Source organism: Natrix helvetica (genome assembly GCF_964273705.1).
Source record: "Natrix helvetica genome assembly, chromosome: 10".
Taxonomy (NCBI): domain Eukaryota; kingdom Metazoa; phylum Chordata; class Lepidosauria; order Squamata; family Natricidae; genus Natrix; species Natrix helvetica.
In genome coordinates this window covers 3425798-3453793 of record NC_138561.1, presented here as the reverse complement: position 1 = coordinate 3453793, position 27996 = coordinate 3425798, and the positions used below count along the sequence as shown (strand labels likewise).

The window sequence follows — 27996 nt, the reverse complement described above, 5'->3', positions numbered from 1 at the left end:
TATACAGATCGCACCATCTTTTTTTTTCTTTTTTCTATCAGTTTTTTTTAACAGACTATACCCGTTCAATGTTTCTCCACACTACACTTTGGTTTGATGAAATTTAATTGCATTTTTTAAGGTTGCTTTTTCTGTTTGTTTATGCAATTTACATACCACTCGGTTACAAAGTTATTGGATCACAATAGGACCCAAGTAAAACAAAGGTTTTAAAACAAACTAATCTCCAAATCTCATCTGCATATTTATGAAAACCAGTATGTTTTCCTGTAGTTTCGGTGGGAGCCGCTACAGCTGTAGCCCCTTCCACCCCACTACAGAAAATAAACATTCAGGTAAGGACCAACATTGTATTACACTTTTTAAAAGGGCAATAAGGTACTTTCTTTAAAAAAAACAAAAGCCTATCTAAAGTTACTGTGATTTATGCAAATGATGGAATGTATGCGCAGATGAGGCCCTGGGGATCAGAGGAGTTAGGACGCAGGTATGGATGGAATGGACATGAGAGTGAGGAATATGAATTCTGATAAAACATTTTCTCTTGTCTTCATTTCTTTGCCTTGACAATTAAGAGCTTTGCTCCTTTCCTGTCTCTCTCACTGAAGAGGGAGGGGGGTCGCAGGGGGCTGCCTCAGATAAAACTGTTTGTTCTTTTATTCTGCTCTGTAATAGGGGGGGGGGGGCGCTGCACAGAAGTTGGCACCTTAAAACCACCAGCCAGGATATTAGGAGCAAGAGTAGCTCGCTTATAAGAAAAACCCCCAAACCCACATAGCTGGCACACTTTGCAAGATACCCGTGACCTGGGGTGAAAAACAGGTGACACTACATTTAGCTATTTAACATAACGAGTGTAAGGGTTTAGGGGGGCTGCAGTCCAAATAACCAATCAATATTATCTGTTATGCATGCATTATTAGGGGAAGGGCAAAGGGTTGAATGCCACTATCTCTTGATTATAAAAACTGCTCTAAGATCCTAATCTGGGCCCTTGCTTAGCTTTTCAAACCGGGATTCTTATATCTTGGTACCAAAATAAAAGTATAATTCTGTATCACACACCTTGTGTCCGTTGACTTATCGGCTTCGACACCAAGCAAGAGCCCAGTTTTGGGGACAACCTACCCCCCTAAACCTGGGAAGAACCGCTGAATAATGTTCCTTTGTTATAATTAAACAGCTTCAACTAGACAGGGTGGCTTTCTTGGATTTTCAGTCTTAAATGGAAGAAAACAATTGTGAACTAACTAAGAAGACATTGTAATTGCTGCAATAGGATGAGAGGCTTTTGGTGATCTGGTTCTCTGTAGCATTTTAGATAACTTGAATTCCTGGATATTTTCCAAAAGGAGCTTCGCTATGGGCTCACTTCATTTGTATGAAGGAACCAAATGAAAATCCTTCAGAAAAATGGAGGCCTATTTGGTGGGGGAGAAATTGTACTTGCAAACAGATATTCAGAACCCCAAGAAGAAACAGTAATTGTCCCCTGGGCAATCATGCAGAAAAATATTTTTGTAATATATGGGAAGAAATTTGGCTGTTCTTACTTCCTGCAGATAAATGATTAACACAGTGGTGATCAATGATAGGCCTAGTTTATGTAGCGGAGTTAAATTGCAACTGAAGGCTTAGCTTTAAAAGCGAAATCATAGTTAATATTAGCATACACGTTTTCTCTTTATCGTTAAAGGGTCTGTGTTATCTAACCATCAGAATGTTAATTTCCAGTAAACAGTTTAGAAAAAAACACTGCATCCAAATAATATAATGTATAGGGCAGGGGTGTCCAAACTTGGCATGGCTGGCTGGGGAATTCTGGGAGTTGAAGTCCACAAGTCTTAAAGTTCCCAAGTTTGGACACCCCTGATATAGGGTGATTCTTAAATATGGCAAACAAACAATATAAAGAGGAAAACATTGCAAATGATGGTGGGATAGAACTGAAATGATTTACAGGAGAAAGGGCTGTGTTCCATTATTTGGGCATTAACTATTCGCCCAGTGCCTGTTGCCAGAGCACCAGATGCCAAAACTGGGCTGGGATGAAAAGCTCTAGACAGAAGCACAAAATGCCTCTTAGCCAGAGAAGTGGTTGACCATCTTTTGCTGGCCATATTTAGACCGGGGCCGGACAGTCATCCATGGGGGAAGCTTTGATGTGGTTCCCGCCTGAACAAAGGATTGGACTTCGTGTCCTCAGTGGCGCCTTCTAACATTGGCATTCTGTTATTTGTTTTTTCCCCCCTGTGACTTTTTTTGGGTGGGAGGGAAGTTCTACCCCAAAAAAAAAAAACAGAAGAAAGAAATGGCCTGTGATATTTCCTTTTACACAAAATTGTTAAGACATTGGTTTTGATATGTCTATTCTTGCCTCGGCCTAGGAAACCAGTTTTTAGAAGTCTTATGAAAATAATAAGCTTTTTTTTAAAAAATAAGAAACGAAAACTGTTGAAAGTGGTAGTGTTTCAGATCCAGTTAATGCCTCATGCCTCAACATTCGTATTCTGAGCTTTCTTCCCCTTCATTTGTCAGCTTACTTCCTGTCCGTTTGGCAAAATGGGGAACAAAAGTAAAAATATATAACTTACAGCAGGGGTGTCCAAACTTGGCAACTTTAAGACTTGTGGACTTCAACTCCCAGAATTCTGGGAGTTGAAGTCCACAAGTCTTAAAGTTGCCAAGTTTGGACACCCCTGATCTTACAGTGTTCACGGTTTCTTCTTCTTTTCCTTGATAACATTTTGATTGCATGTGTCTTTGGAAAGGCAAAAAGAACATTTTCTTTTCCTTACAATTTATTATATGAATTCTATCAGTAGATTTATAACTTTTGTGAATTAAACCAACCCTTTTAATTTTAAGCAAGCCTACTTATTTTATAAATAAAGTAAGGGTTTTTCAAAACTGACGCCCATGCATTTAATTTCCCCACCCTCTGATTTGTCATTTCCTTCAAAATTTCCAGAAAAATGGCTTCTGTACTTAAACAAACAAATAAAAAGGTAATGCAAGTCAATAATTAGCCTTCGTATGACAGTAAATTGTTACTTCAGTTTATCTTCCTGAGGTATTGAATACATAAGTATTAAAGGAAATACTGATCAATAAATACTCGGGGAAGATATACCGAAGTAACAGTGTTAAATACCAGGGTGCTGCAATTTCAGGGAGTTTCTATCTTGATAGTCAGGCAACTATTTTCTCCCAGAGCAGCTGGACTGAAACAAGAACACTGGAAGTCTTTAAGAAGATGTTGGATAGCTATTTGTCTGAAACGGTATAGGGTTTCCTGCCTAGGCAGGGGGTTGGACTAGAAGACCTCCAAGGTCCCTTCCAACTCTACTATTGTATTGTATTGTAAGAGAGCTCCTGGTCTCAAAGGCAAGAGATGAAAGAAAAGGGAACTGGAGGGAAGAGAAAGGAATAGAAGAAGTGTTTCCAAGCCCAGGAGAAGAGGGCAAATCAAATGCTGGCCTTTATATACAGGTAGCCCTCAACTTATGGCCACAATTACGTAAGCCCAAAATTGATGTTGTTGAGTGAGTAATTGGCTAACTATTATTTTACTATCTTTCTTTGCCCTTGTGGTTAAGTGAATCACTGAAAAGTTGTTAAGTTAGTAACTTTAAGTGAGTCTGTTTGCTTGTCAGAAGGTTGCAAAAGGGGATCGCATGACCCTGGGACGCCGTAACCGTCGTGAATATGAGTCAGTTGCCAAGCATCCAAATCTAAATCATGTGACCATGGGGATGCTGCAACGGTCACAAGTGTGAAAAGTCGCAAGTCACTTGTTTCAGTCCTCGTGTAACTTTGAACCGGCACTAAGCGAACTGCTGTAAGTTGGGGACTACCTGTACATCCAGACTGGGGTTGTCCTTCTCTTCACTTTCTGATTGAGAGGGCTTAGGGGTGGGGGAAGCCAGAGAGGAGGTGGCACCCTTCACTGCAGAGCTAGAGAAATCTGCAGCAGGAACCCAAGTTTTTCATTGGGCAAAGGGAGCTGCAACCAGCCAAGTAGATCTGCTCCATGCCAGGACATTTCTTTAAAGTCATGTGGGATCAAGGCTCAAAGGCCAATATAAGCATTTGCAAAGCCTATCTGTGGGAGTGAGTCAAACCCCACCCACCTCCCTGGGGATCTCCGCTGACCCTTATCAGGTGCCTTGTGAGAAAGAGAACCAACCCACCCAATTCCAGCTTTTCAGAGGAAGGTGGCTGTGCTGGCGTTTGGCATTTTGGCATTATCTTGTGGGAGGAAGACGTTAAGCAAAATGGATTTAGATCCTGGTTTAAGGCCCTGCTCAGGAAAACTCAATGTTAATTATTTAAGTCACTGTCGGAAAGGTTCTACTTAATCATCCATTCAGTAAAAGAAAGTTTTTCTTGCCTGATATAACCTTAATGCATATTAATTATTTTTCTGTGATTGATGTAGATTTCAATTTCAGAAGGTAGGTGTGCACATTATGCAGCAATTGTTAGCTCAGATGTTTTGAGGTGATACTAGAATAATTTTACTTGGTACCAAGGCAGATACATGCTTGGCATATCATTAGGCAGCAACCGGGCTCTTGTAGTGATAGGGAAACGATCACTTTAATCACTAAAGAGGCGTTTATGTGTGGCAATAAGCTTATCTATTTTGACACGCCTTTCCTCAACAAATCAACAAAACATTATTTAAACAACACGGGAATGTTTCTCTTAACCACGGCTGTACATGCGTTGAAAAAAAATGGGTAGGATAATCACATGTGAAAACATACAAGAAGTATTTGGTGTCCATTGTAGGGGTGCAGTTTTACTGTTCTCACTCTGCAAAATAGAGATCTTTTCCTTTTCAGTTTCGCAAGTTATTTCCCAGTTGAGAATTTATGAGTCCAAGGAACATTTCTCTTTGCATCTTCAAAAGAGGCAACTGCTGTTTGGAGCCAGATTATCAGTAGACTGCAAATCCGAGCGCTTAAGTGACAGGAACTTCATTAAAACAATCCCAGAAGGGGATCCTTTGCAGTCTGCTGTGGTGAAAGTGTTCTATTCAATAATTAATGATGGACATTCGGTCTTGGTTTCTCCTGGGCTGCCGGAAGAAGTCCTCCTTGCTTTTTTCCCCAGCCTTTCTATTTATATAAATGTCACTTGGATCTACTCTATCCTCAAATCCCGTATTCACCGAGAATTGGTGGTAAAGGCTTGGACCCTCCGTGCTGTGCTTGTTCATTCACCTTCAAGAGGATAAACCAGCTCAGTTAATCAGCATATTCACCAGACTGCGTATAGACATTATGATTACGATTTATTTCATTCTGACGCTGGGTTCATCGTCCCCACAATCCTTTAAGAAAATGGTAAAACTCAATTCAAGTGACTGAAATTGGGAGTTATTGATATACTTCAAAAAAAAAATCAGCTCTTTCTTATGTCTTTGGAATGGAATTTTAAGGTAATTTCAGTTATCCCTCTGGATAAAAAGCAGATTGAAGTTACTCATATGTAACCTGAATAATTATTGTCTCATTACTTTGGCTGCGGACCAGAGGTGATATTCAGCAAGTTCTGGAGAACCAGTTCTGGAGAACCGGTAGCGGAAATTTTGACTAGTTTGGAGTACTGGTAAATACTACCTCTGGCTGGCCCCACCCCCATCTATTTTCGAATCAGGAATGATCAGTTTTCCAGTCAGATATTTTCCTTCCTTCCTTCCTTCCTTCCTTCCTTCCTTCCTTCCTTCCTTCCTTCCTTCCTTCCTTCCTCCCTCCCTCCCTCCCTCCCTCCCTCCCTCCCACCCACCCACCCACCCACCCACTTTTTCAGTTGTTCTAGTTTGATAGTGAAGCAAACAAATACTGATACTCTTTGGAAGGTGTTCCTAGAAAGCTTGTCTTTTCAAGATTTAAAATCCCTCTTAACTTCCAACTTTTCTGTATAGTTACCTATCTCCTCTGGAGCCATTGGGAATTCAGTCAAAAAGAAGGAATGCCTCTCCCCAGCCCTTTATGGTGCAGTATAGGATACATCAGGCACTGCTTGGCCAAGCTTGAATCTGCCTGTCTGGTCCGCTTATTTGAGGAGGGGCTATTGTGCACCCCTCTTGTGAGGTTCATGAAGCATGGATTAGGCCAGCAGTCCCCAACAATGGTGGCTTCCTTTTTGTGGAAGCCACTTTCTCTAGTGGTAAGGGTGGCCTATATCCAAAAGCCTTATTTTCCAGCTCAGTAATTTTAAGGTATGTGGCCTTCTTCACTTTCCACAGTTGCCCAGCTAGCATGTTGTGGAGTTATGGGAGTTGAAGGCCACACAAGTTAAAGTTGCAGAGAGATATTTCAAAAATAGGGCAAAGGAAGATATTGGCCTTTAGATTACATGAGTGGCACTTTTGATACAGTAGAGCAGCGATGGCGAACCTTTTTTGGCTCGCGTGCCACAAGTGGGGGGAGCGCGGGGGGGGGTCGTGTGCGGGCGTGCCGCACCCATAATGCAACGCGTCCCCAGTGCGCATGCGCGCACAACGCGCCCATTTTTGCATGATTCCCCAGGCTCCTATAAAGCCTCTCGAGCCTGGGGAAGGCGAAAAATAGCTTTTAAAAAGGTGAACTCAGCTGGCCAGCGCGCGCATGCGCGCTGGCCAGCTGACAGGGCAGCGCCTCGCGTGCCCTGACAAATGGCTCCGCGTGCCACTTGTGGCACGCGTGCCATAGGTTCGCCATCACGGCAGTAGAGGATTTTAAAGTACTGATTATTATTGTACTTGTTGCTGATACTTATTTATTAAATTTGTTTTCTGTCCATCTCACATGAGTTGACTCCGGGTGGCTGCAGTGTTAGAATAAAATTATACAAATGCAATGATATTTTATTCTTATAGACTATAAAAATGCAACTTATCAACTATTACTAAAAGATGGAGAGAGAGGGAGTAGGATGAGAAGTGGGCTAGGTGGGATCTGTTGTTAATCTATCAACCATTTTCAGTGTGACCCCTCATTTTTGGATAGTGTTTCACTCTGCCCAGATCTGCTAGGATTAGAGTGGGCAGTAAATATTGTAAAATAAATGAAATTAAATACTTTATTTGCTGCGGGATATCAGCTCAGCTGAGGCAACTTCTTTTTCTGCTAAGACATGAAATGAGCTTTTATGGTTTCAGCAAGTCTTGCTTTTCTGAATATCTGGAAGGAGATTCCTCCATCTTTAACCATTTTAGAAAGCCCTGAAACCTATTATTACAGCCTACTAAAAAGTGACCTAAATTACTAGCTTTGGATACTCTGGGAATGGTGGCAATTTAAGGAAGCAGATTGGCTGTTCTAGAGACATCCTTCATAGATCCTTCTTATGAAGAGAAGCCAGCAGTTCAAGGCTGTTGCAGTAGCAGCAGCACGACGAAATTTATAGTTCAGAGCTTTTCATTCTTGTTACCTAGGACATCATTTTCCTAGATTGCTGTTGGAAGCCAGTTTGGTCTGCAGTTTGAAATGTGTATCAGTGATATGGGCTAATTTAGCAGCCTGTAAGTTAGATAAGATAACCTTTATTGTCATTTTTTTACTATGAGCATACTTGGCACACGTTAATAATGAAATTATATTGCCTGCTCTTAAAAGAAATACACACACACACACACACACCATTGTCCATTTTGAATACATAGCAGAAAGAGGAGAGTTGAGAGTTCAGAAGGTTGATACTAATGGAACAAAACTGTGACTGAATCTAGTTGTTCTGTTTTGGATACCAGGAAGCCCCCTCCCAAAAGGTAACAAGAAAAACAGGTCGTGAAGAGGACATGTAGCAGACAATCCTGCGGACCCTGCTCAAGCATCACTTATGTGCCATGTCCTGGATAGAAGGGAGTGAACTTCCAATAATCTTTTCTGCCATCCTCACCACTCTCTGCACAAAGCCTTCCTGCCTGCAGGAGTTAAAACCTCCAAACCACCCAGTAATACAATATGACTGGATGCTTTCAATCATCCCTCTATAGAAAGTGGTAAGGACAGGGGAAGGAAGATGCGCTCTTCTCACATGCAATGCAGAAAATGCAGGTACTGCTATGCTCACCCCGCCAGCGTCTCACTGTTGAGCGAGCAAGCTAACCTGCTTGTTAGCTTAAGTCAGTATTAAGGTGACGTCCTAAAGGAAGAGTTCATAATCTGTGGAATCCAGATTGAATGACTTTCCTGGTGGCTATAAAAACTTGGTTGTCATGTTCTTTTTGAAGTACAAATTTAGCAAGGCACCACAAGAACCCAGGAAGAGTCTTTTTTTTTTTAACTAAACATGTATGGACAAGTTAGTAAGGCTAGTTAATTAATAGGTGCTTGGTGGTTGAAGCGTCGTAATTGCTACTGTGAGTGAGTAAAAATTCTGAATATATTCCTCCATAACCTGCACTTAGTCTTTGAAGCAAGAACCAAGAGCTAAATTATGGGTAATTGATTTACTGTTACCTTAATTGTAAGCTTTTGCTAGATGAGCTTTAAAATTGTTGCATAAATAGCATTATGCTGATATAAAATCATAGCTAGTTAGTCTTTGAAGAAAGGAAGGGGCTAAAAAGTGGGAGGGAGGGAGGGGCTTGCCTTGTGCCAGAAGAGAGGTATCCTTCAGTAGGTCTGTCAAAATTTAGAACGGCACTTTCTTTGACTCACAAACTATAAGCGGTGGCAAAATTGTTTATGGAGAAGTGAACTACTTTGCTTTTATAAATATCACATCCTGTTTTCTGGGATGTGGATTTTATTGAAAGACTATATAAAGTATGCCTTACCTCCTCACTCCCTAATCTGGCCTTAGAAAAGTAAAATGAAATAGAGCCTTGCATTTCTCTTTTCTCTAGAATTATGGCCATTGTCCCAGAGCAGAGATCATAGAGCAACTACATGGATTCTAAGATATACAAACGGTTAACAAATTAAAATGTTTAAATGGAAGGTGAAACGATTAAATATAAGTCCAGATAGCATTCACATTTAAGTAGTTCTTGTCCTAGGCCAGTGGTGGTGAACCTTTTTTACCCTGGGTGCCAAAAGCATGTGCGTGATAGTTCGCATGCTGACACCCATAATCCAATGCCCCCCCACAGCCCCCCCTCGCATGCGCATGGGAGCCCCTTTTTTGGTGCTAGCAGGCTTCTCTGAAGCTTCCTGGAACCAAAAACAGAGCTCGGGGAGGCCCACCCCCTCCACCCGCCGTGCATGAGAGCATGACACTCCCCCCTGTGTATGCGCGCACTTCTCCCACCAGAGACCCCAAAATCAGCTGGCCGGCGGGATGCAGGTGTACATGTGCAGTGGAACTGACCTGGGCGACGGCTCGTGTGCCTGCAGAGATTGCTCCGCGTCTCGTAGTTTTGCCGTCATGGTCCTAGACTTATTTCTCGGATTGTGGTTCTTAAGATTTTGGTCCTCCAAAGGACAGAGAAAGTTGTGTGCTTTTGTTTTGAATACTTTCTGTTGATGTAGTTTGTAAATGGAGCTTGTTCCCTGGTTAAAATAAGGAAAATAGGCTGATCCCAACAGTGCGCATTAAACTAAAAACAATCACCTGGTGTTTTGTTTACAATAAGTTGTGAACATTATCTTTATTTTTATCCCTCCTTTATTATTTTTGTATAAACTTAAGGCAACGAACTTAGCTAATACTCCTTCCTCCTCCTATCCCGCCCCCCCAAAAAAACCCTGTGAGATATGGGCTAATTTAGCACCCCTCCCTGTGTGTCCTTGGTTTTAATGTCTGGTTTTATTATTTTTTCTGTTTTAACTGTATTTTGTAACTGTAAGCTGCCCAGATTTACCCTATGGTAAGTTGGGCAGCCAATAATTTAATAGATAAATAATACGAAAAGGGGGAGGCCTGAGAGTCAGGCTTAGAGAGTCTCCATTCCCACCCCGCTCCAGGGGAAGGATAATGCAAAATCCCCATTTCCTCCCGATCAGCTGGGACTCGGGAGGCAGAGAATAGAGTTGGTATTTACCGGTTTTCTGAACTACTCGAAATTTCTGCTACCGGTTCTCCAGAACTGGTCAGAACCTGCTGAATACCACCTCTGGTATGATGCCCTCCAGAGGTTTCCAGTACAGCAGGGGTGTCCAAACTTGGGAACTTTAAGACTTGTAGACTTCAACTCCCAGAATTCCCCAGCCAGCCTGGCTGGGGAATTCTGGGAGTTGAAGTCCACAAGTCTTAAAGTTCCCAAGTTTGGACACCCCTGCACTACAGCTTCAGTTGCAGTCCTTGTCCCACGACCCACGTTGATAGGGAATTGATGAAGGTTGTAATCCACCATTAAATTTATAAGCATTTTAGGGAGTCCTTTGCCCCGGAATGTGCTTAGTTGACCAAAGGAAAAAAAATGTAGTGGATGTGAGAAAAATGAAGGATATATATCAAGGGGTAAATGTAAGCAAACATAGTTACACGTTTTTAAACGTGGTTAAAAATATTTCAGGGTTAAAGCTATTTCAGGGTAGTGAAGTGGTACCCCAAATAGACAAGGAATACAAGCCAAAGGCACATGAGAAAAACTTGTTCTGTGTTACTTCGGCTGGGTATGCGTACAGTGGAAACTCCTTCAGTTTGGTTCCTTGTTTCAGTCACATGTGGGGGAAAAGATCCCCTTCATCTTACGGTGTTTGTTGAATTGAGATAAGCTTCTTGGCTTTTGCTTAGATCAGGTCAAAAACGGATGGTGTGATGCTCTCATCATTGTGAGCTTTTCTCCTCCCAATAAAATGATAATTCGTAATTGCCACTGTGACCGATGGCCAGGAAAAAAAAAAGTGAAGTGTTCCACCATCTTAAGAACGATTGAAGCTTTGTTAGCGAAATCCTGCTGGCCTTTATTGCGTAGAGCGCCAGCTTGTCTAAAGTAGATTGCTTTATGAAATAAGACTTGTGGAAAAGCAAGCTAAGTGGAACATTCGGAAAAGAAACTTAGTTTGATGCCTTTGAGTTGAAGCTAATTCCTTGGTGGTAGCCATTGATTAGAAAAGATAAACAGGTATTTAATCTGCGGGATGCTGGCTTTGGCTGAGCCGTTTGTCAGGTTAGTCTGATCATGCGCATTATTTTGAGACAATGGCACTGGCTGGTTTGTGGGGAAGGAAAGCAGGGTATCCTGACCTCTGAATTAATACCGTTTTGTTTTGTTTTCTATTTCTAGCCAGATAACGAGATCTCTTCTGACTGCAACCACGTAAGTGTGCTTTTCGAAAAAAGGTTTGGCACATATTGTTTCAAGAGCGCTGAGCACATTCGTTTTGACAAAAGGGGAAATGGGTGGGATCCTGACCAACTCAACCAAATGGAAAAGGCTCAGCTTTCTTCACTTTTCTATGGCTGCCTCTGTAGGCCAGTCAGAATTGTGTTTGTCGGGAAATGCTTGTTGGAGAAGGCATTGTGCTCGAAAGGCAAAACTTTCCTTTGCGTACAATCCATCAGTCATTTTCCTTTAAGCGGCAGAGAGGAATGCAACCGAATAAACTTCCCTGAATTTAAGCACTCACTTAGTTTGTGCTCTAAAACGATTTCTGTTCAGTCAGCTCATTGTTTAGTCATTTCTCCTTTTGCTGCCCTAATCTCGTGCTCCAGTTTGCAACCAGTTCACCTCTGGTCTGTGCTGCTCTATGCTGGATGCCTTTTGGAAGAGGTTCATGTAAAAAAAAAAAAATAATACCCAGCTCCCTAACAAGGTGCATATACAAAGTGCAGTTCCAGCATTGTTCCAATTGAATGCCATCTTGATTATTACACTGGCGATTTCAATGAGCTTCAAAGAAAATTAGGTGGGTGGGGGACTGGCACTGCATTTGCACTGCGCCCGGCTTCCTTGGGTATAAAACTAAAGCAAAACAGGTGCACATACACACACACACACAAACACCCCCCTTTCAAAGGCAAGAGAAGGCTGCATTGTGCCGAAAATAACGTCACAAGAGGATAGAGTAACAGTTCTCATCACAGAGTACTGAGCTTTTTGGAGCACGGGAAAAGAGAACCATTCTCTCTCTAGCTGCATTGGTGTGAGTTTTAATGAGTAGATTCACATGCCTAGTACCCCCTCCTTGCCTCTATTTTATCATCTGTATTTAGGGGCACAAATTGTACCCCTAAAAATTCTCTTATGTTAATTGTCATTGACTTGCCTGCAGCAATTACTCAGTGGCTTATAATAGTAAAACCTATTAAAGAAAACATATAAGGAATAGAAATACATATACACCAATGTGACTTTGGCTACTTTAAGAAGTGTGGACCTCAACTCCCAGAGATCCTGGCTAATTTGGTGGGCGGGGAAAATCTGGGATTGAAATCTACATGTCTTAAAGTTGCCAGGTTTAAAAACCATTCACATACTGGTGAGTCATGTAGAGATAAAGTATAAATTTTATAAATTATATACAGTATAAACTTCAGGGAAAAAAATCTGATCTACATGTTGCCTTATTCTTAAAAACCAGAAAGCAAAGATTAATGTGATGTGTAGAAAATGTTTGTTTTATACATTTTGGGAGTTGCCCAGAGTTGGCGGCTACATAAATGTGTTCAATAAATTAATCTAAATTGAAGTCCCTGATATCACAGGGAAAAATGTTGTCAGATTTATGTTAGATCGAATTGAGCTATTGCTTTAAAAAAAACGATCCCAAAGCAGCATTTTTAAAAGCTAAGTTTTGTCTTTTGTCTCTTGTTTTCCCTTCAGCTGCTGTGGAACTACAAATTGAACCTGACTACAGATCCAAAATTTGAATCGGTGGCTAGAGAAGTTTGCAAATCCACTATATCAGAGGTAATTTGATTTCTGAGCGGGGCGGGCAGAGGCTGGAAACTGACTACCTTTTTCTGAAAAACAGAGTAAAAGATGAAAGCATTGCGTTATTCTTCCAAAAAGTGTAAATATCTTCTGAATTGATTTTGTTTCTTTTTTTTAAATAGAATTTGAAACATGTTTTTTTAAAAAACCACTAACTTCCATTGCAGATTTAGTCTATGCTTTTTTGTTAGTTATCAAAAATGTGAGAGCAATGCATTACAAAGTAATGGGGACCTCAAGCCCCTTCCTCAATCTGCAATTCAGGATCCTCGTCATTAAATATGGTGCATTTATTTCTCGTCCAACCGTATGCCCAGTGAATGCAATTAATTTTATACGTTTGGGATGGAGGGAATAGGAGTTGCACAATTCTTTTATCATTTTAGGAGGAGTCAAACTTAAAAAGCTCTGCTTTTAAGGTGTGCTATAGTTTTCCTGGGATTAGTTCCAGTTGCAGCCTGAAGATGGTCATGGGGTGGTATCCAGTGTCCAGTTTAACTAGCACAACGTTTCCCAAAACCAGGACCAGTATCGGCGGTCCTGGAGCTTCAGAATCTGACCGAATAGGATAACTTGCCACGGCCAGTTCATGGTGGCCAACTCGCCACTCGGCTGATTCACCAGGGGACAACTTGCCATGGTCAACTTGCCAGAACAATTCAACAATTCAATTTGATTATTTGAAGTAATTTAAAAAACATTTTATTTTTTGTCATTCTCATTTCATGTTGTCCCTCTTTCGGCATCCTTTCTTCAATGATTTTATTCATTTGATATTAGTGTAACTCTTACCCTGTGGTGAGTTGTCATGGCAAGTTGTTGTAGATCCAAAGAATTACAAAGATTCTCCTTAACAGACATTAACTAACGGAGGGTTGAATGCAAGCTGCAAGGAAGAGGGGAAGAGCTGCAATCTCTTCATGGAACATTAGTATTCTGCCTGCAGGCTGCACCTTTCTCTCTTTGTCCTTATCTGGATTGATAAATGTCTATTTAAGTGTTGGAGATAATGAGGGCTTGCTAAGAAAATGTACTGGCTACCTCCGAGGAGGCAGTTGTGAGGTCATGTTTTTAAAAATATCTCCATGAAACCATACCAGTTTTTCCAGCTGGTACTGTTTACAAGCTGCCCTTCTTTGGCATGGTGCTTGGGTGGATAACAGGGCATCTGGTGCTGTGCCACTGACAGCACAGGAATTCTGTGCTGAGTTTGATTTTGGAATTGCAACCACCTTGAGTAGTCTGCTGGGGAAAGTAGGGCATTTCTCTGAAAGGGGAAGTGGAATCAGTGCAAAGCTACTAATTGCTTGGATTATTCAGAGGTATGCGGTGTCCACTGATCATAGTTTGGTGGAATCTGGGAAGTGTGAGGAGTCTTTCTGAGTTTGGCACCCAACATAGGTGTTACGATTGCAGGGAAGTTGAAGAAAGCTGCCCCGGTGCTTTCCTTCCTCTTTCAAGCCCCGGTTTCAAACAAAGTGGTTAAAAATATGTGTCATTTATCCATGAATAGCCATGGCTCCATCTTTTAGCATCTGCGTGAAATTGCTGGGAGGGTTTCTTAAGATGAAGATGATCAGCACACCTGTTTCTGCTGTTTAATTGACACTAGCGTAATAGTGAAGGAAGCTCCCCCAATGAAGCCCCTCTGGAACGGAACAATCGCTTTCATAGCCTCCCCCTAGAACACGGGTGTCAAACCTGCTATGTTACGTTGCCGTCACGTGAGGTTCCACAACATTTTCCCCATTCACGGAGCTGGCCTGCAACGTGACTCATCCGTCCCACGGGCCACCAGTTTGACACTCTGCCCTAGAAGGAAATATGCAGCACCCTCACAAAAGAGCATTCATCAAGAGTTTCTAAGAAAGAGGCACAACCCAGCATTCCTGCGGCAGGAAGAAATGTATTCCAGACTTCCCCAGGGGAACAAAATGGCAAATATTGGTGATAGGAGACTCAATTCTTAGGGGAACAGAAACTATAATCTGCAGACGGTTTTACGACTTTTCTTGCCACATTTGTTAAGGGAATCACTGCAGTTGTTCAACTTCGCTTATTACCCCTCCTTCAGCTTTCAGCAAGCACACACCTCACAATCTCCTTCCCGGTACAGGTAGTCCTCGACTTACAACAGTTCATTTAGTGACCGTTCAAATGGTACAATGGTACTGAAAAATTGACTTATGACTTACGGCTTCAGACTTACGACCATTGCAGCATCCCCACAGTCATGTGATTTACATTCAGATGGCCTGACAACCAACTCACATTTATGACCGTAGAAGCGTCTTGGGGTCACGTGGCCATGTTTTGCCACGTTCTGACAAGCAAAGTCGATGGGGAAGCCGGATTCAAGATATACAATAGTAGAGTTGGAAGGGACCTTGGAGGTCTTCTAGTCCAACCCCCTGCCTAGGCAGGAAACCCTATACCGTTCCAGACAAATGGATATCCAACATCATCTTAAAAACTTCCAGTGTTGGGGCATTCACAACTTCTGGAGGCAATTTCTGTTCCACTGATTAATTGTTCTAACTGTCAAGAAATTTCTCCTCAGTTCTAAGCTGCTTCTCTCCTTGATTAGTTTCCACCCATTGCTTCTTGTTCTACCCTCAGGTGCCTTGGAGAATAGCTTGACTCCTTCTTCTTTGTGGCAACCCCTGAGATATTGGAACACTGCTATCATGTCTCCCCTAGTCCTTCTTTCTATTAAGCTAAACATACCCAGTTCCTGCAACCGTTCTTCATATGTTTTAGTCTCCAGTCCCCTAATCCTCTTTGTTGCTCTTCTCTGCACTCTTTCTAGAGTCTCCACATCTTTTCTACATCGTGGCGACCAAAACTGAATGCAGTATCCCAAGTGTGGCCTTACCAAGGCCTTATAAAGTGGTATTAACCCTTCACGTGGCCTTGAATTGAATTCACTTAACAATTTCTAATTTAACAACTGCAGTGATTCATTTAACAAACATGGCAAGAAAAGTCATAAAATGGGGCAAATCTCACTTAACTAATTCCTCACTTAGCAACACGAATTTTGAGCTCAATTGTGGTCGTAAGTCAAGGACTACCTGTAGCTCCATTCCTTTTTCCTTGTCTTGGACTTTTCACCCAAATTGCACTGAGACCTTTTTTGTGCCTTCCTGTTCATCAGCTAGCTTCTGACCTGACCACACTCCCAGGGTGCCTCTGGGTCACCTGGAAGCTTTGCCTTCAGAAGCACCCACTGCCCCTGGCCCCACCGGCCCCACACCCTGGGGTTTCTCCCCTCTCCTGAACCAGATCACAAAATGGGGTATCAAAGGCTATAGAACAGTGTTGGCACACCTTTTCAGCACCGAGTGCTAAAGTGGGAGTGTGTGGGGTGGGGTGGAGAGCGCTGGAAACCGGAAGAGCAGCTTCCTGTCATGTGCATGCGTGCCAGGGAGCTGCTCTTCTAATTTCTGGTGCTCCCACCTGCCCGAAGACCGCCTGAACCCAGAAGAGCAATGGGTGACGGCTGGCATGCCCGGAGAGATGGCTCTGCTTACCACTTCCGGCACGCGTGCCATAGGTTTGCCATCATGGCTCTAGGACGATCAAGAGGGCAGGCCCTTCCCATCCAGGTCCCTGCAGAAGACATTCACAAGAGTTACTGATTTCATGCCTCGCCCATCTCTGAATCCCAAAGTGAAAAAGCTTCAGATATTCTGCTTCTTCCAAGTGGTTCCTGCAGCCACAGTCTCAGCACTCTTCCTCCACGGTGATAGTTGCCAAGGGTTATAAGGAGGCTGGGAAAGGATTGGAGGAGAATAATCATAAACAATCAAGAGGATGGGTCAGTCAACACTTGATCTCATTTGTTTGGCCAAAGTGGCAAGAAAGCTGAAAAGGAGCATTGGAGTCCATTCAAGAAATGTAACCTTCATGAACTCGTGGAAGTAGGAAAATCTCCTTACAGCTTTCACGTTTTTACATTTACTCCAGACTGCCATTGAACGAGACCTTACTCAAATCTTTGTAGCTTTCCTAGCCTGGAGCTTGCCCAGCTGCATGGCACGCAGGTCTTCCAAATTTCAAGGCTGTTGGCATGGCCCCTTCTCAGAGGAAGGAACTGACTCTCCCAGATCACACTGCTAATCCACCAAAGAGCCACAATCAAGTCCCAAATGGCTTCAGACAACCACAGGAACAGCCACTCTTCTTCATCATAGCCCACAGACCAGAAGGGATTCCAGAGAGCATGGCCAGACGTCTCAATCACCTCAGTAGAAGCATGGCCAGCTGGGAAATTCTGGGAGTTGAAGTCCACAAGTCTTAAAGTTTCCAAGTTTGGACACCCCTGTTCCAGAGCCATGGTGGCGCAGTGGTTAGAATGTAATATTGTAGGCAAACTCTGCCAACTGCCAGCAGTTCGATCCTGACTGGCTCTAATCCCTCCAAGAAAGAGCGGACAATGATCTCCACCACTGGCAGAGAAAAGAGAGGACACTCCCACCACCCCAAAAGTGCCAGGTCTCCAACAATAACACTTACAGGTGATTCCTTAGATCAGGGATGTCCAAACTTGGGAACTTTAAGAGTTGTGGACTTCAACTCCCAGAATTCCCCAGCCAGCTTGGCTGGGGAATTCTGGGAGTTGAACTCCATAAGTCTTAAAGTTCCCAAATTTGGACACCCCTGTTCCAGAGCCATGGTGGCGCAGTGGCTAGAATGTAATATTGCAGGCAAACTCTGCCAACTGCCAGCATTTCGATCCTGACTGGCTCAAGTTTGACTCAACTTTCCATTCTTCCGAGGTCGGTAAAATGAGGAGCCGGATTGTTGCAGGCAATAAGCTGACTTTATAAACCGCTCAGAGAGGGCTGTAAAGCACTGCGAAGTGGCATATAAGACTACATGCTATTGCTATTATTCAGCGAATGATAATGAAAAATCCTGGCCAGAGACATAGCCAGGATGTATCATCTTTCGCACATGCCTGCAACTGAATGTTTGAATAACTGGAAATCAGGATTTAGAGGAAGCTTACACACAAAACTGGGATCCTCTCAACAGTACAAGTGAAGTTTCTAAGTGTGCCCCAGATTCTCCAGGAGCTGCTGAAGGAAGAGGATATCATCTGTTGCAAAATCTTTAATTTGGATCTTGCCTGGAGCCAACTGTTGGTTTTGAAGGCTAAAATGACCCCATCCAATTACCAGTCTTCTGGTAATCATTTGTGATATTATAGTTAGCTAATTCTCTTTTGCTGGGCACAATAAATTAAATATTAAGTCATAAAATGCCTTAGCTGACCGCTAAGTTGACCAAAGGTTGTTCTGTTTGTTGAGCCCTTTATGCCTTCACCCTCGAGTTCTTTTTAGGCTGTTTGCCATCAGATAAAATACCCCAGGAGAGATTTTACTCAAATAATCTTTACTGACTCTGGGCTTCTCAATACGAAAAGGACAATTGTGGATTTTAGTTGGGTGATGCTTTCTGCCATTTGGTATCTAGTGGCGAGACCAGTGAAGGATTCTTTCAAAATGCACTCAGAGTAGCAACACCAACTGCACGCCATAGTTTTATTTGATAAATTTTCCCTGCCACAAGAAGTCAAACACCTAGTTTTTATGGAAGAGAAGTTGTAAGAGAGAACTTGGTGTTCAGCTTTCAGTACAATAGGTGGGGTCCCCCCTCTCCCCTCCAAACATTTCTTCCTTCGGGGAATCTATTCTGTATTGTCTGGTAGGAAGATGGGAAAATAGCTTGTTCTTTTTGTGTTTCTTGCAGCTATAAAATACTCCAGACATTCAATACATGACTCCACCTAATTTGAAGTTCCTGCAATCACAGCAGTCCATCTGAGTTGGCCCCAGCATTTCTTTTGGAACAACCCATTTTTTGGAAAAAAAAAACCTGTTCTTTTCCAAGTGTACGCTCATTTGTGTGGGTACCTTTGCAACTAAAGGCACCAGTACAAAATGGATCCTTCTTTTTTCCTGATGCAAACAGATAAAAGCTGTATTTTAAGCAGGATTGTTTAAAAAGGCCACTGCCTCTTCACTATATAATGCAGTGGACCCAACATTTTGGGCGCCAGGGACCGGTTCTATGGCAAACGGTTTTTCTGCCACCCGGGGAGGGCTGTGGTTTCGCACACTGCCTGGGTCCTGCACATGTGCAGATGGGGACTTGTTTGCTTGCGTGGCGGGCCACAGATGGTGTTGGTCCTCAGACTGGGTTTGGGTACCCCTGATAAAATGGCTTTTCTTTATCGACAAGTGTGGAAGTTATTGTGCATCAGGTTTCTTGCCTAGTTCTGCATAATTAGAAAAAGATTTCTTTTAAAATTGTAGCATAAAAAGAACGATTGAATGTAATGATTTTGTTAGACTAAGGCAGTGATGGCGAACTTATGGCACGCGCGCTGGCCAGCTGACTTCACCCTTTTTTAAAGCCATTTTTCGCCCTCCCCAAGCTCCAGGGGCTTTATAGGAGCCTGGGGAGGGCGAAAAGAGCCCCACCCCACCCCCCAGAGACCCTCCGGAGACTTCATGAGCTTCCCTGGAGCCTCCGGAGCACAAAAAAACGGCCCTACGAGCAAACCGGAAGTTCAGGAGCGCAGTTCCGGTTTGCTTGGAGTGTCATTTTAAGCGCTCTGAAGGCTTCAGGGAAGTCTCTTGGCGGTCCCTGAAGCCTTCGGAGCCCTTAAAACGACCCTCCAAGCAAACCAGAAGTGACTTCCGGTTTGCTTGGAGGGTCGTTGTGACTGCTGAAGGTCCCTGAAGCTTCCCCGGGGGGCGGGGGAGGCTGTTTTCTCCCTCCCCATGTTCCTATAAAGCCTGCACACGACCCTCCTGCGCTCCCCCCACTTATGACACGCCAGCCAAAAAAGGTTCGCCATCGCTGGACTAAGGTTTACTTAATAAGAATCTAAATTATCATTGTTTAAACAAGTGTGTCAACTGCAGACATTTGTGATGCGTCATTACAGTTCTTTTAAGGGTGTGATTTCACAATTAACACCTATTTCTAAATATTCACTAGGTAACCACTTGTGGTTAAGTGATTTAAGATAATTCTTCTGTGGTTAAGTGGTTCTATTAGTAACTCCCATTTACTCTTGGGCTTGTTCAGTGTAGTTGGGAATTCTGTGTTCCTGACTTGGTCAGTTAGCTCAGCTTTAAACTTCTATTACTTCCAGGGAGATTGATGGGCAAATACCACGAGATTCCTTCGATATATTCAACATGTATAGGCAGGGATTATGCCTGGTATCTGAAACTTTCTTTTTAAAATCCTTGTTGCTAGAAAGCTCCTAGTGTGATCTGCATTCTGAGTTGAGGTCCACAAAGTGGCCAAGGTTGGACACCCAAACTTCATCTTGGCTTCTCAGAATGAGCAACCAGACTGACATGTTAACAATTCATTCTCTGAATTGGGCAGGGGTCGGCAACCTTAAACACTCAAAGAGCCACAAAGGTCCTAACCATTCAATTCTGGAGCTGACCAGAAGTCGCTTCCCCCATCATAGAGTCTCCTCCTAGCGCGGCATCCTTTTTCTTCTGCCGACCGGAAGTCTGTTTCCCCCATCATAGAGTCTCCTCCTAGCACGGCATCCTTTTTTCTTCTGCTGACCGGAAGTCTGTTTTCCCTCATCATAGAGTCTTCTCCTAGCGCGGCATCCTTTTTCCTCTACCTGTCGTAGCTAAAAGCCCTGTCAATGGTGAAGCCGACCAGCGACAGGGAGCCGCAGCAGAGGGATGAAAGAGCCACATGCGGCTCCAGAGCCGTGGGGTTGCTGAACCATGTTGTAGGGGATCCATGACTGCTGAAGCCTTAATATCTGTTCTAGCCTTTCGTCTGGGTTTTTAACTCTGTATTGAAAACTAAAGGACGGGAACTTGGTAAACTAAATTCTCCACAGGATCCGGGCAAAGTATCTATTCATTTTCTTGTGGCTCTTTCTGAACAGATCAAAGAATGTGCTGATGAACCGGTCGGGAAAGGTTATCTGGTATCCTGCTTGGTGGAGCACAGAGGAAACATCACGGAATACCAGTGTCACCAGTACATCACCAAAATGACAGCCATAATTTTCAGCGATTACCGCCTGATCTGTGGATTTATGGATCACTGCAGGTCTGATATTAACTTCCTGAAGTGTGGCAGTATTCGGCCGGGAGAAAAGGTAATCTATTTGAAAATATTTTGATTCTTTAGCTGTTAATTTGGGGGGGGGGGGGGGAGCATCATTTCTCTAAAAAAGAAAGTTCTCTAACCTGCTTTGAAGAGACCAGTGGGAAGATAATGGCTAAAAGTCTATGGAGATTCTCAGTCATCCAGGGCATGGTTGTCCCAAAGGTGCTTTTTCAGGAGACAATTGGACTTCCTTGTTACTTCTCTGAAGACGTTTCATTTCTCATCCAAGAAGCTTCTTTAGCTCTGACTGGAAGGTAGGAAATGGAAGGATTAAGCTATACAATTTGGGATGAGCACCCTTGGAATGGTGTGGGAGTAGGAATAGATTTCCAGAGGGAAGAATTGCACACTACAGGAACCATTTGCACCACTCAGGCGACCCTGAGGACAGAGGTAAACCTCCAAGTGCCTCCAAAAGGATGCAAATGATTAGCTCTCTGCAAGGAATATAAATCCTTCCATTCCCCATCATCCAGTCAGAGCTGAAGAAGCTTCTTGGATGAGAAGTGAAATGTCTTCGAAGAAAAACCAGAAAGTCCAGTTGCCTCTTGAAAAAGCGTCTTTGGAAGATCATGACTAGATTTCTTATTTCCGTATGAAATTTGTGTTATTATCTGGACATGTTTTTTGGCAAGAGTCAATTAGTGGCTGAGGATGCCCTTAGATCCCCATTGGGATTGGGGATGTTCAGTTTTGCCTTTTGAAAACAGGTAGTCCTCAATGCGTGACCAGAGTAGGGGCAAGAATTTTCATTGCTAACGATATGGTCATTAAATGAGTTACCTCCCAATTTTATGGTTTTGCTTGCCACCATATATTGTTAAGCAAATCACTGCAGTCATTAAATGAATCATATAATCATCAAGTGAAACCAGCGTCCCCCATTAATTTTACTTGTTAGAATCCCTCAGTGAAGACGATCACACGATCCCAGGATACTGCAGGGGTCATAAACACACGCCAATTGCCAAGCACCCAGAGTTTGATCATGTGACCACGGGGATCCTGCGATGGTTGTCATTGCCTTTTTTCCCCCAGTGCTGTCCTAACTTTGAACAGCGGTTAAATCATGGGTGTCCAAACTTGGGAACTTTAAGACTTGTGGACTTCAACTCCCAGAATTCCCCAGCCAGCCATGCTGGCTGGGGAATTCTGGGAGTTGAAGTCCACAAGTCTTAAAGTTCCCAAGTTTGGACACCCCTGGGTTAAATGAATGGCCGTAAGTCAAGAACTGCCCGTAAATTGAGCCGGATTTTTTTTTTTTTTTTTTGCTGTGGAATGACTTCCTCCTCTGCACGCAGGATGCCCATTCTCAAGGGGAAGTGGTGGCCTGCCTGGAGAAAGGACTGGTGAAAGTGGCAGAGGACAACGAGCACCGCATGAAAGTCTCGGAGTCCTGCATGAAGGCGATTCTCCGAGTGGCGGAGCTGTCCTCGGATGATTTCCACCTGGACCGGCATCTCTATTTTGCTTGCCGAGATGATCGAGAGCACTTTTGTGAAACTGTAAGTTCCTGCTTAGCTTTCCTCCTCCTCCTCCTCCTCCTCCTCCTCCTCCTCCTCCTCCTCCTCCTCCTCCTCCTCCTCCTCCTCCTCCTCCTCCTCCTCCTCCTCCTCCTCCTCCTCCTCCTCCTCCTCCTCCTCCTCCTCCTCCTCCTCCTCCTCCTCCTCCTCCTCCTCCTCCTCCTCCTCTTCTTCTTCTTCTTCTTCTTCTTCTTCTTCTTCTTCTTCTTCTTCTTCTTCTTCCTCTTCTTCTTCTTCTTTAATCAAAACGTCCCTCTTCAGCAAATCTGGCTGGCTGTGCTGACTAGCTGGGACGCTTGCCCAGGTATCTCTCCCGATGTCAGCTTGGGGGAGGCTGAACCCTTTCCTGGCCCGTCAGGTGGGGAGCTGGTCAGTGGCTCCAAGCAGCCGTCTGAGAGGGATTTGGCCGAAGCACAGCTGCAGCAGGGCAGCCCTGAGGCTTTAGATGGGGAAATCATGCAGCTTCAGCCGGTCGGGAATGAGGACGAGCACGGATGACAAACTTGTGATATCACGTGTCGTATCTTGGCATTTTATGCCTTTCCGGAGCCAGGGTTGGCATGGCCTGCGCGTGATGCATCCGGCCTAGGGGCTGCCAGTTTGAGACCCCTGAGAAAGAGGAACTGCCTTCTGCATCGGATCTAAGAACACGCAGGGCAGAGAAAAGGCAGGAGCAGAGAAGGTCAGCCCGACTACTCGTGAGGAGGTAGCTGAGGCTCTTCTTGATGGGCTGCACCAGAAGCTGGCTATTTAGCACAGCGGACAGATGGGAGCCATGCTGGGAGCAACAGGTCCATTTCCTAGCTGTGGATTCTCCGGTTGTTGTGATTCCTGCCTTGCTTTGGATTGACAACGTGCCTTCTGAACTCTGGGCCTTTCTTGCCTCGTGAAGTCGCCTCTTGTCTTGTGGATTTAATTTTGCCTGTTTATTTTGGTTGGGACACTTTCAAGTGCCTTGTGGACTCCTTGGCCATTGCTCTGTGGACTAGCATTGGTTTGCTTGTGGCTGGACTTCATTGGGACAGTTCTGGGTTTTTGGGTGAAGGGAGTTCCAGGGGAACCCACTAAACCACAGATGTGTGTGTGTGGGAGTGGGACAGCACACTGGCACTGCCTGGATTCAAAGACTTTGACATGGCCTGTTTTAGGATGAGATTCCTCCCCGGCATTTCCAAACGGTAGGCCAGCCTTGCAATTAACAGAAAAGAAAGGAGGAGGAGAAGAAAAAGCCCATAATATGGCTTGTATAGTTGCCAAGGAAACTATTGGACAGAGCTATGAAGGCAACAGAAAGTCAAGCTTGATTTAAGGAGGTTGCTTTTTATTACCAAATGACAAACTTGATTCAACATTGATTTCATTTAACTGAGGATGCTACCCTTGAAAATAACAACAGATTTATAAACGATGAAGTACAGGATTATGATTAAAATCCTACCGCATACATCCCTGCGACCAATTCGCTCTCACAGGGAGGGACTCCTCCAGGTGCCGTCCACCAAGCAATGCCAACGGGCGGCGCCTAGGAGTAGAGCCTTCTCTGTGATGGGCCCAACCCTCTGGAATGACCTCCCCCCCGATATTAGAACTACTACCGACCTCCGCTCCTTCCGACCAAAACTTAAGACCCACCTGTTCCAATTAGCTGGCCTGGCCCATTTATAGTCCCATTTATACCTCCTGGCAAATATTTTTATTCTGGGAAAGTTTTTAGGGGTGTTCTTAATGTATTTTTAAATTCTTAAATTTTAATCTAACTTTAACTATTGTACAGTAAACTACTGCTACCTCCTCCAGCCACACCTATATTTATTTATATTTATATTATGTATATTTATTGTTTTAATATGACTGTACACCGCCCCGAGTCCCTTCTGGGAGAGGTCTAGAAATCAAATAAAAGTTAAAGTTAAAAGTTAAAAAGCAGTCGGAGAAGTGCAGTGAATAATATATATATTAGCAAAATGGAGCGTAGCTGAAGTTGTAAGCTCCATTTGACTTGGCTTTGACAACAATTGTGTTTCAGTCTGTCTATGACAGGGGTGTCCAAACTTGGCAACTTTAAGACTTGTGGACTTCAACTCCCAGAATTCTGGGAGTTGAAGTCCACAAGTCTTAAAGTTGCCAAGTTTGGACACCCCTGGTCTATGAGTTTGTTGGAACGGTGCTGTATTTTTCAGAGTATAAGATGCACCAAGGTTTTGAAGAGGCAAATTTAAAAAAAAAACGTTTCTGCATTCTGCAGACCTCCCAAAAATTGCCTGTTTTTTGCAAAAACAGGCCCATTTTTTTAAAAAAAAACACATGAATAGCCTTTAGGAGGCTTCCAAAGTGCTCCTGGGGAGTGGGGGTAGCAGAAACAAGCAAAAAAAAAATATCGACCCATTTTGTCCAAAAAAATGGCATGCATAGCGTTTAGGAGGCTTATAGAGAGCTCCTGGGGGCTGGGGGTGGGCAAAATTGAGCAAAAAACGGACCATTTTTCTGCTCATTTCTGCCTTCCCCAGCTCCCAGGAGCACTCTGGAAGCCTCCTAAAGGCTATGCATGTCCATTTTTGCAAAGGGGACAGGGTTTTGGGAGGCCACAAATGCTGTATTCAGTGTATGAGACGCACCCAGATTTTCAACTTCTTTTCTGAGGGAAAAAGGTGCGTCTTATACTCCGAAAAATGCGGTATATGGTGAATAACCGTATGTATCAGATTTTGAGACGTGACTGTAATATAAATGCTAAAAGAATTGTTGCTTTATTTCACAGACTCAAGCAGGCGAAGGCAGAGTATACAAGTGTCTATTTAACCACAAGTTTGAAGATGCCATGAGTGAAAAGGTGAGTGCTGAATTGAGCCTTTAGTTGCTGCCCTCTTCTTCACCCAAGGTTTGGCTTCTCGGTCACCTCTTGGGTTTCTCTAATCTATGCACCCAAGAGAGGATAAGCCAGCTGACTAACTAGAGTCACGAGCTCACACACTGCAGTTGCTTATTCACATAAGCACCCTATGCTGAAATAAATCACCTGGCGGCTTAAAAGAGATAAGGTAGTTCATGCAACTTTTGAGACTGTGGCTAGATTTTAAAATAGGCTGAACCTTTTAAAGTTCCTTTTGCATCCACTCAGGCAGGTCTATGGAGATCATATTAGCTGGGTGGGAGGACAGTAGAAAGGAGAGGAAATTTAAGTGGAGGGAGTCCGTATTAGGGCATCTCAGTCTGTGCTCTGCGGGCCACGGGAAAGTTGCCCTGAATTGCAGAATGTGGCACAAGCAGACCTTGACTTACAATCGTAATTAAGTTTGGAAATTACAGTGGTAAGTTGTGGCCGTGAAGTGGATCCACCACAAGACCAGAGCCATTTTTTTCAACCTTTTTGCTGCAATCATTAAGCGACTGTGGCGGTTATTATGTGATACGCGGCAGTTGCTAAAAAAAACCATTGTTCGCTATTATGGGCCTGGTTTTGCCTGAAACGAAGTAAACATCAGTTTGGGGCAAAGATGTCATAAAGGCGACTTGTTGGACAGAGCAAGTTGAAAGAACCCCTTGTGCTGGTCCATTGTGGTACTTCTGTCGCTTGGTCTAGTGAAAGTCAGGATAATTTCTGAACGACAAAAGAGGCGGGGTATTGATATTAAGTTTGGGCAAAATTGTCTGTTCCAGGGAATAAGAAAACGTTCTGCTTTCCTTCCGGATACATACCGATTCAGCCCATCCAGGGTTGGTCTACATATAAATCTTTTGGAACAGGAGTTCATAGTTTATCAGGGCCACTTCCTGTTCCAGAAGATTTATTATAACCAGGAAAAAAAAAAGGTTGGGCGATTCCCAAAAGAATTGGACTGATGTGATATAGCAGTGTTTCTCAACCTTGGCGACTTTAAGTCCTGTGGACTTCAACTCCCAGAATCCCCCAGCCAGCATAGCTGGCTGGGGAATTCTGGGAGTTGAAGTCCACGGGACTTAAAAGTCACCAAGGTTGAGAAACAGTGTGATATAGAAAAATGGAGCCCTTTGTAACCATGGAACATCTTGTGATCCTCTAATTCAGACGTGTCTTCATTTTTAATCGGTACAAAATTTTAATTATGTCATAAATCAGTATAAATCAAAGAGGAATGGTCAGTTGACTTGAATTCTCGCTTGTCCCCCCCTTCAGTGTCGGGATGCATTGACCACTCGGCAAAAGTTGATTGCCCAGGATTACAAAGTCAGCTACTCCTTGGCCAAATCCTGCAAAAGCGATCTGAAGAAGTACCGTTGCAATGTGGAGAATCTGCCTCGCACCCGAGAAGCCCGTCTCTCTTACCTGCTCATGTGCCTCGAATCTGCTGTGCACAGAGGTAGTGTGCGCCCTTTTTGCTCTTCCGTCAAACCCTAGCTTGTGAACAGAACAGAACATACCGTATTTTCCGGCATATAAGATGACTTTTTAACCCCAAAACAAAAGAAAAAGCAACACCGCCAAGCAAAAACTTGCGCCGCCACCAGCGCAGATCCCGGCCTTTCAGTCGATAACCTCGGCGCTCCTCGCCTGGGCATGTGGATAGATGAGCGCTGGGATGGCTTAGTAAGGCCTGGCTGGAGGTCTGGAGGAGGAAGGCGCTGAGCTCAAACTACGAAAGCCTGGCAGCGCGGAGGCCTTCAGCTGGCTCGCGGGTGCCTGAAAGTAGGGGGTCATTTTATATGTCCAGTGGCCTTATACGGTGGAATATACGGTAACATAAATCTGTGGGTGCAGCCCTGGCCACTGAGATGCATGCAGAATCCTTAGATAGCACAGGAGAAAAACACACATTAAATAATAAAATATTTTTAAACAAGTGTAGCATCTGAAATGTAAAAAAAAAAGCTTCAGAATTTTTTTGCATGAAAATCATGTCAGTCTCTGGAATCCCTGAAGGAGAGGAAGCCACAGGGAGTTGACACCCCCCTCTCCCCCAGAAGCCTGGAGTGATTATATGGCTGTTCTCTAGAAAGTGCATTTAGTTTAGCAAAATCCTTGTAAACAGGTGAGTTTAAAAAAGCGTACTATTCTGATCCACTACCAGTGTCGTTCTGGTTCCTTGCACCTGACGGGACAGATGTTGGCATTGGTCAACAAAACATTTTTATCAACCTTTGTCGGAAGTTTGGCTATTTCGGCTATTTGGAGTATTAAAACCAAAGTTATACTTTGAATTTAATTTGGAGCCAATCTGATTGCCCCCTGAATTAATATGTATAGTGCTGACACCAAAGTTGGGGAAACTTTAGTGCAGCATTTTCAAACTTGGCAACGTTTAGATGTGTGGACTTCTGCCGCCAGGATTGTGTGAATTGAAGTCCACAGAAAGCTTGAAACGCTTCTTTAGATCCATTCATAATCCTGCAGAATTGTGACCTTCAAAACAATCAGAGCTTGATCTAAAGACTATTAATAGATAAAGAGAAACTGACTAAAGAGGCAGCTTTATTGAAGACGTTGAGCCAATGTCCACTGTCTTTGTT

The 27996-nt window shown here is 43.6% G+C and overlaps 1 protein-coding gene across 2 annotated transcripts in view; it reads left to right on the top strand.

The window, feature by feature from the left end:
* GLG1 (golgi glycoprotein 1) overlaps nucleotides 1–27996 on the top strand; it is a 92265-nt gene that overhangs the window by 28758 nt on the left and 35511 nt on the right. For both annotated transcript variants that reach the window (XM_081963010.1, XM_081963011.1), the window contains exons 2-7: nucleotides 11171–11203; nucleotides 12710–12796; nucleotides 20763–20978; nucleotides 22291–22494; nucleotides 25271–25342; nucleotides 26666–26849. In XM_081963010.1, the coding sequence (XP_081819136.1) occupies nucleotides 11171–11203; nucleotides 12710–12796; nucleotides 20763–20978; nucleotides 22291–22494; nucleotides 25271–25342; nucleotides 26666–26849 (796 nt within the window). The remainder of the gene's footprint in view (nucleotides 1–11170; nucleotides 11204–12709; nucleotides 12797–20762; nucleotides 20979–22290; nucleotides 22495–25270; nucleotides 25343–26665; nucleotides 26850–27996) is intronic.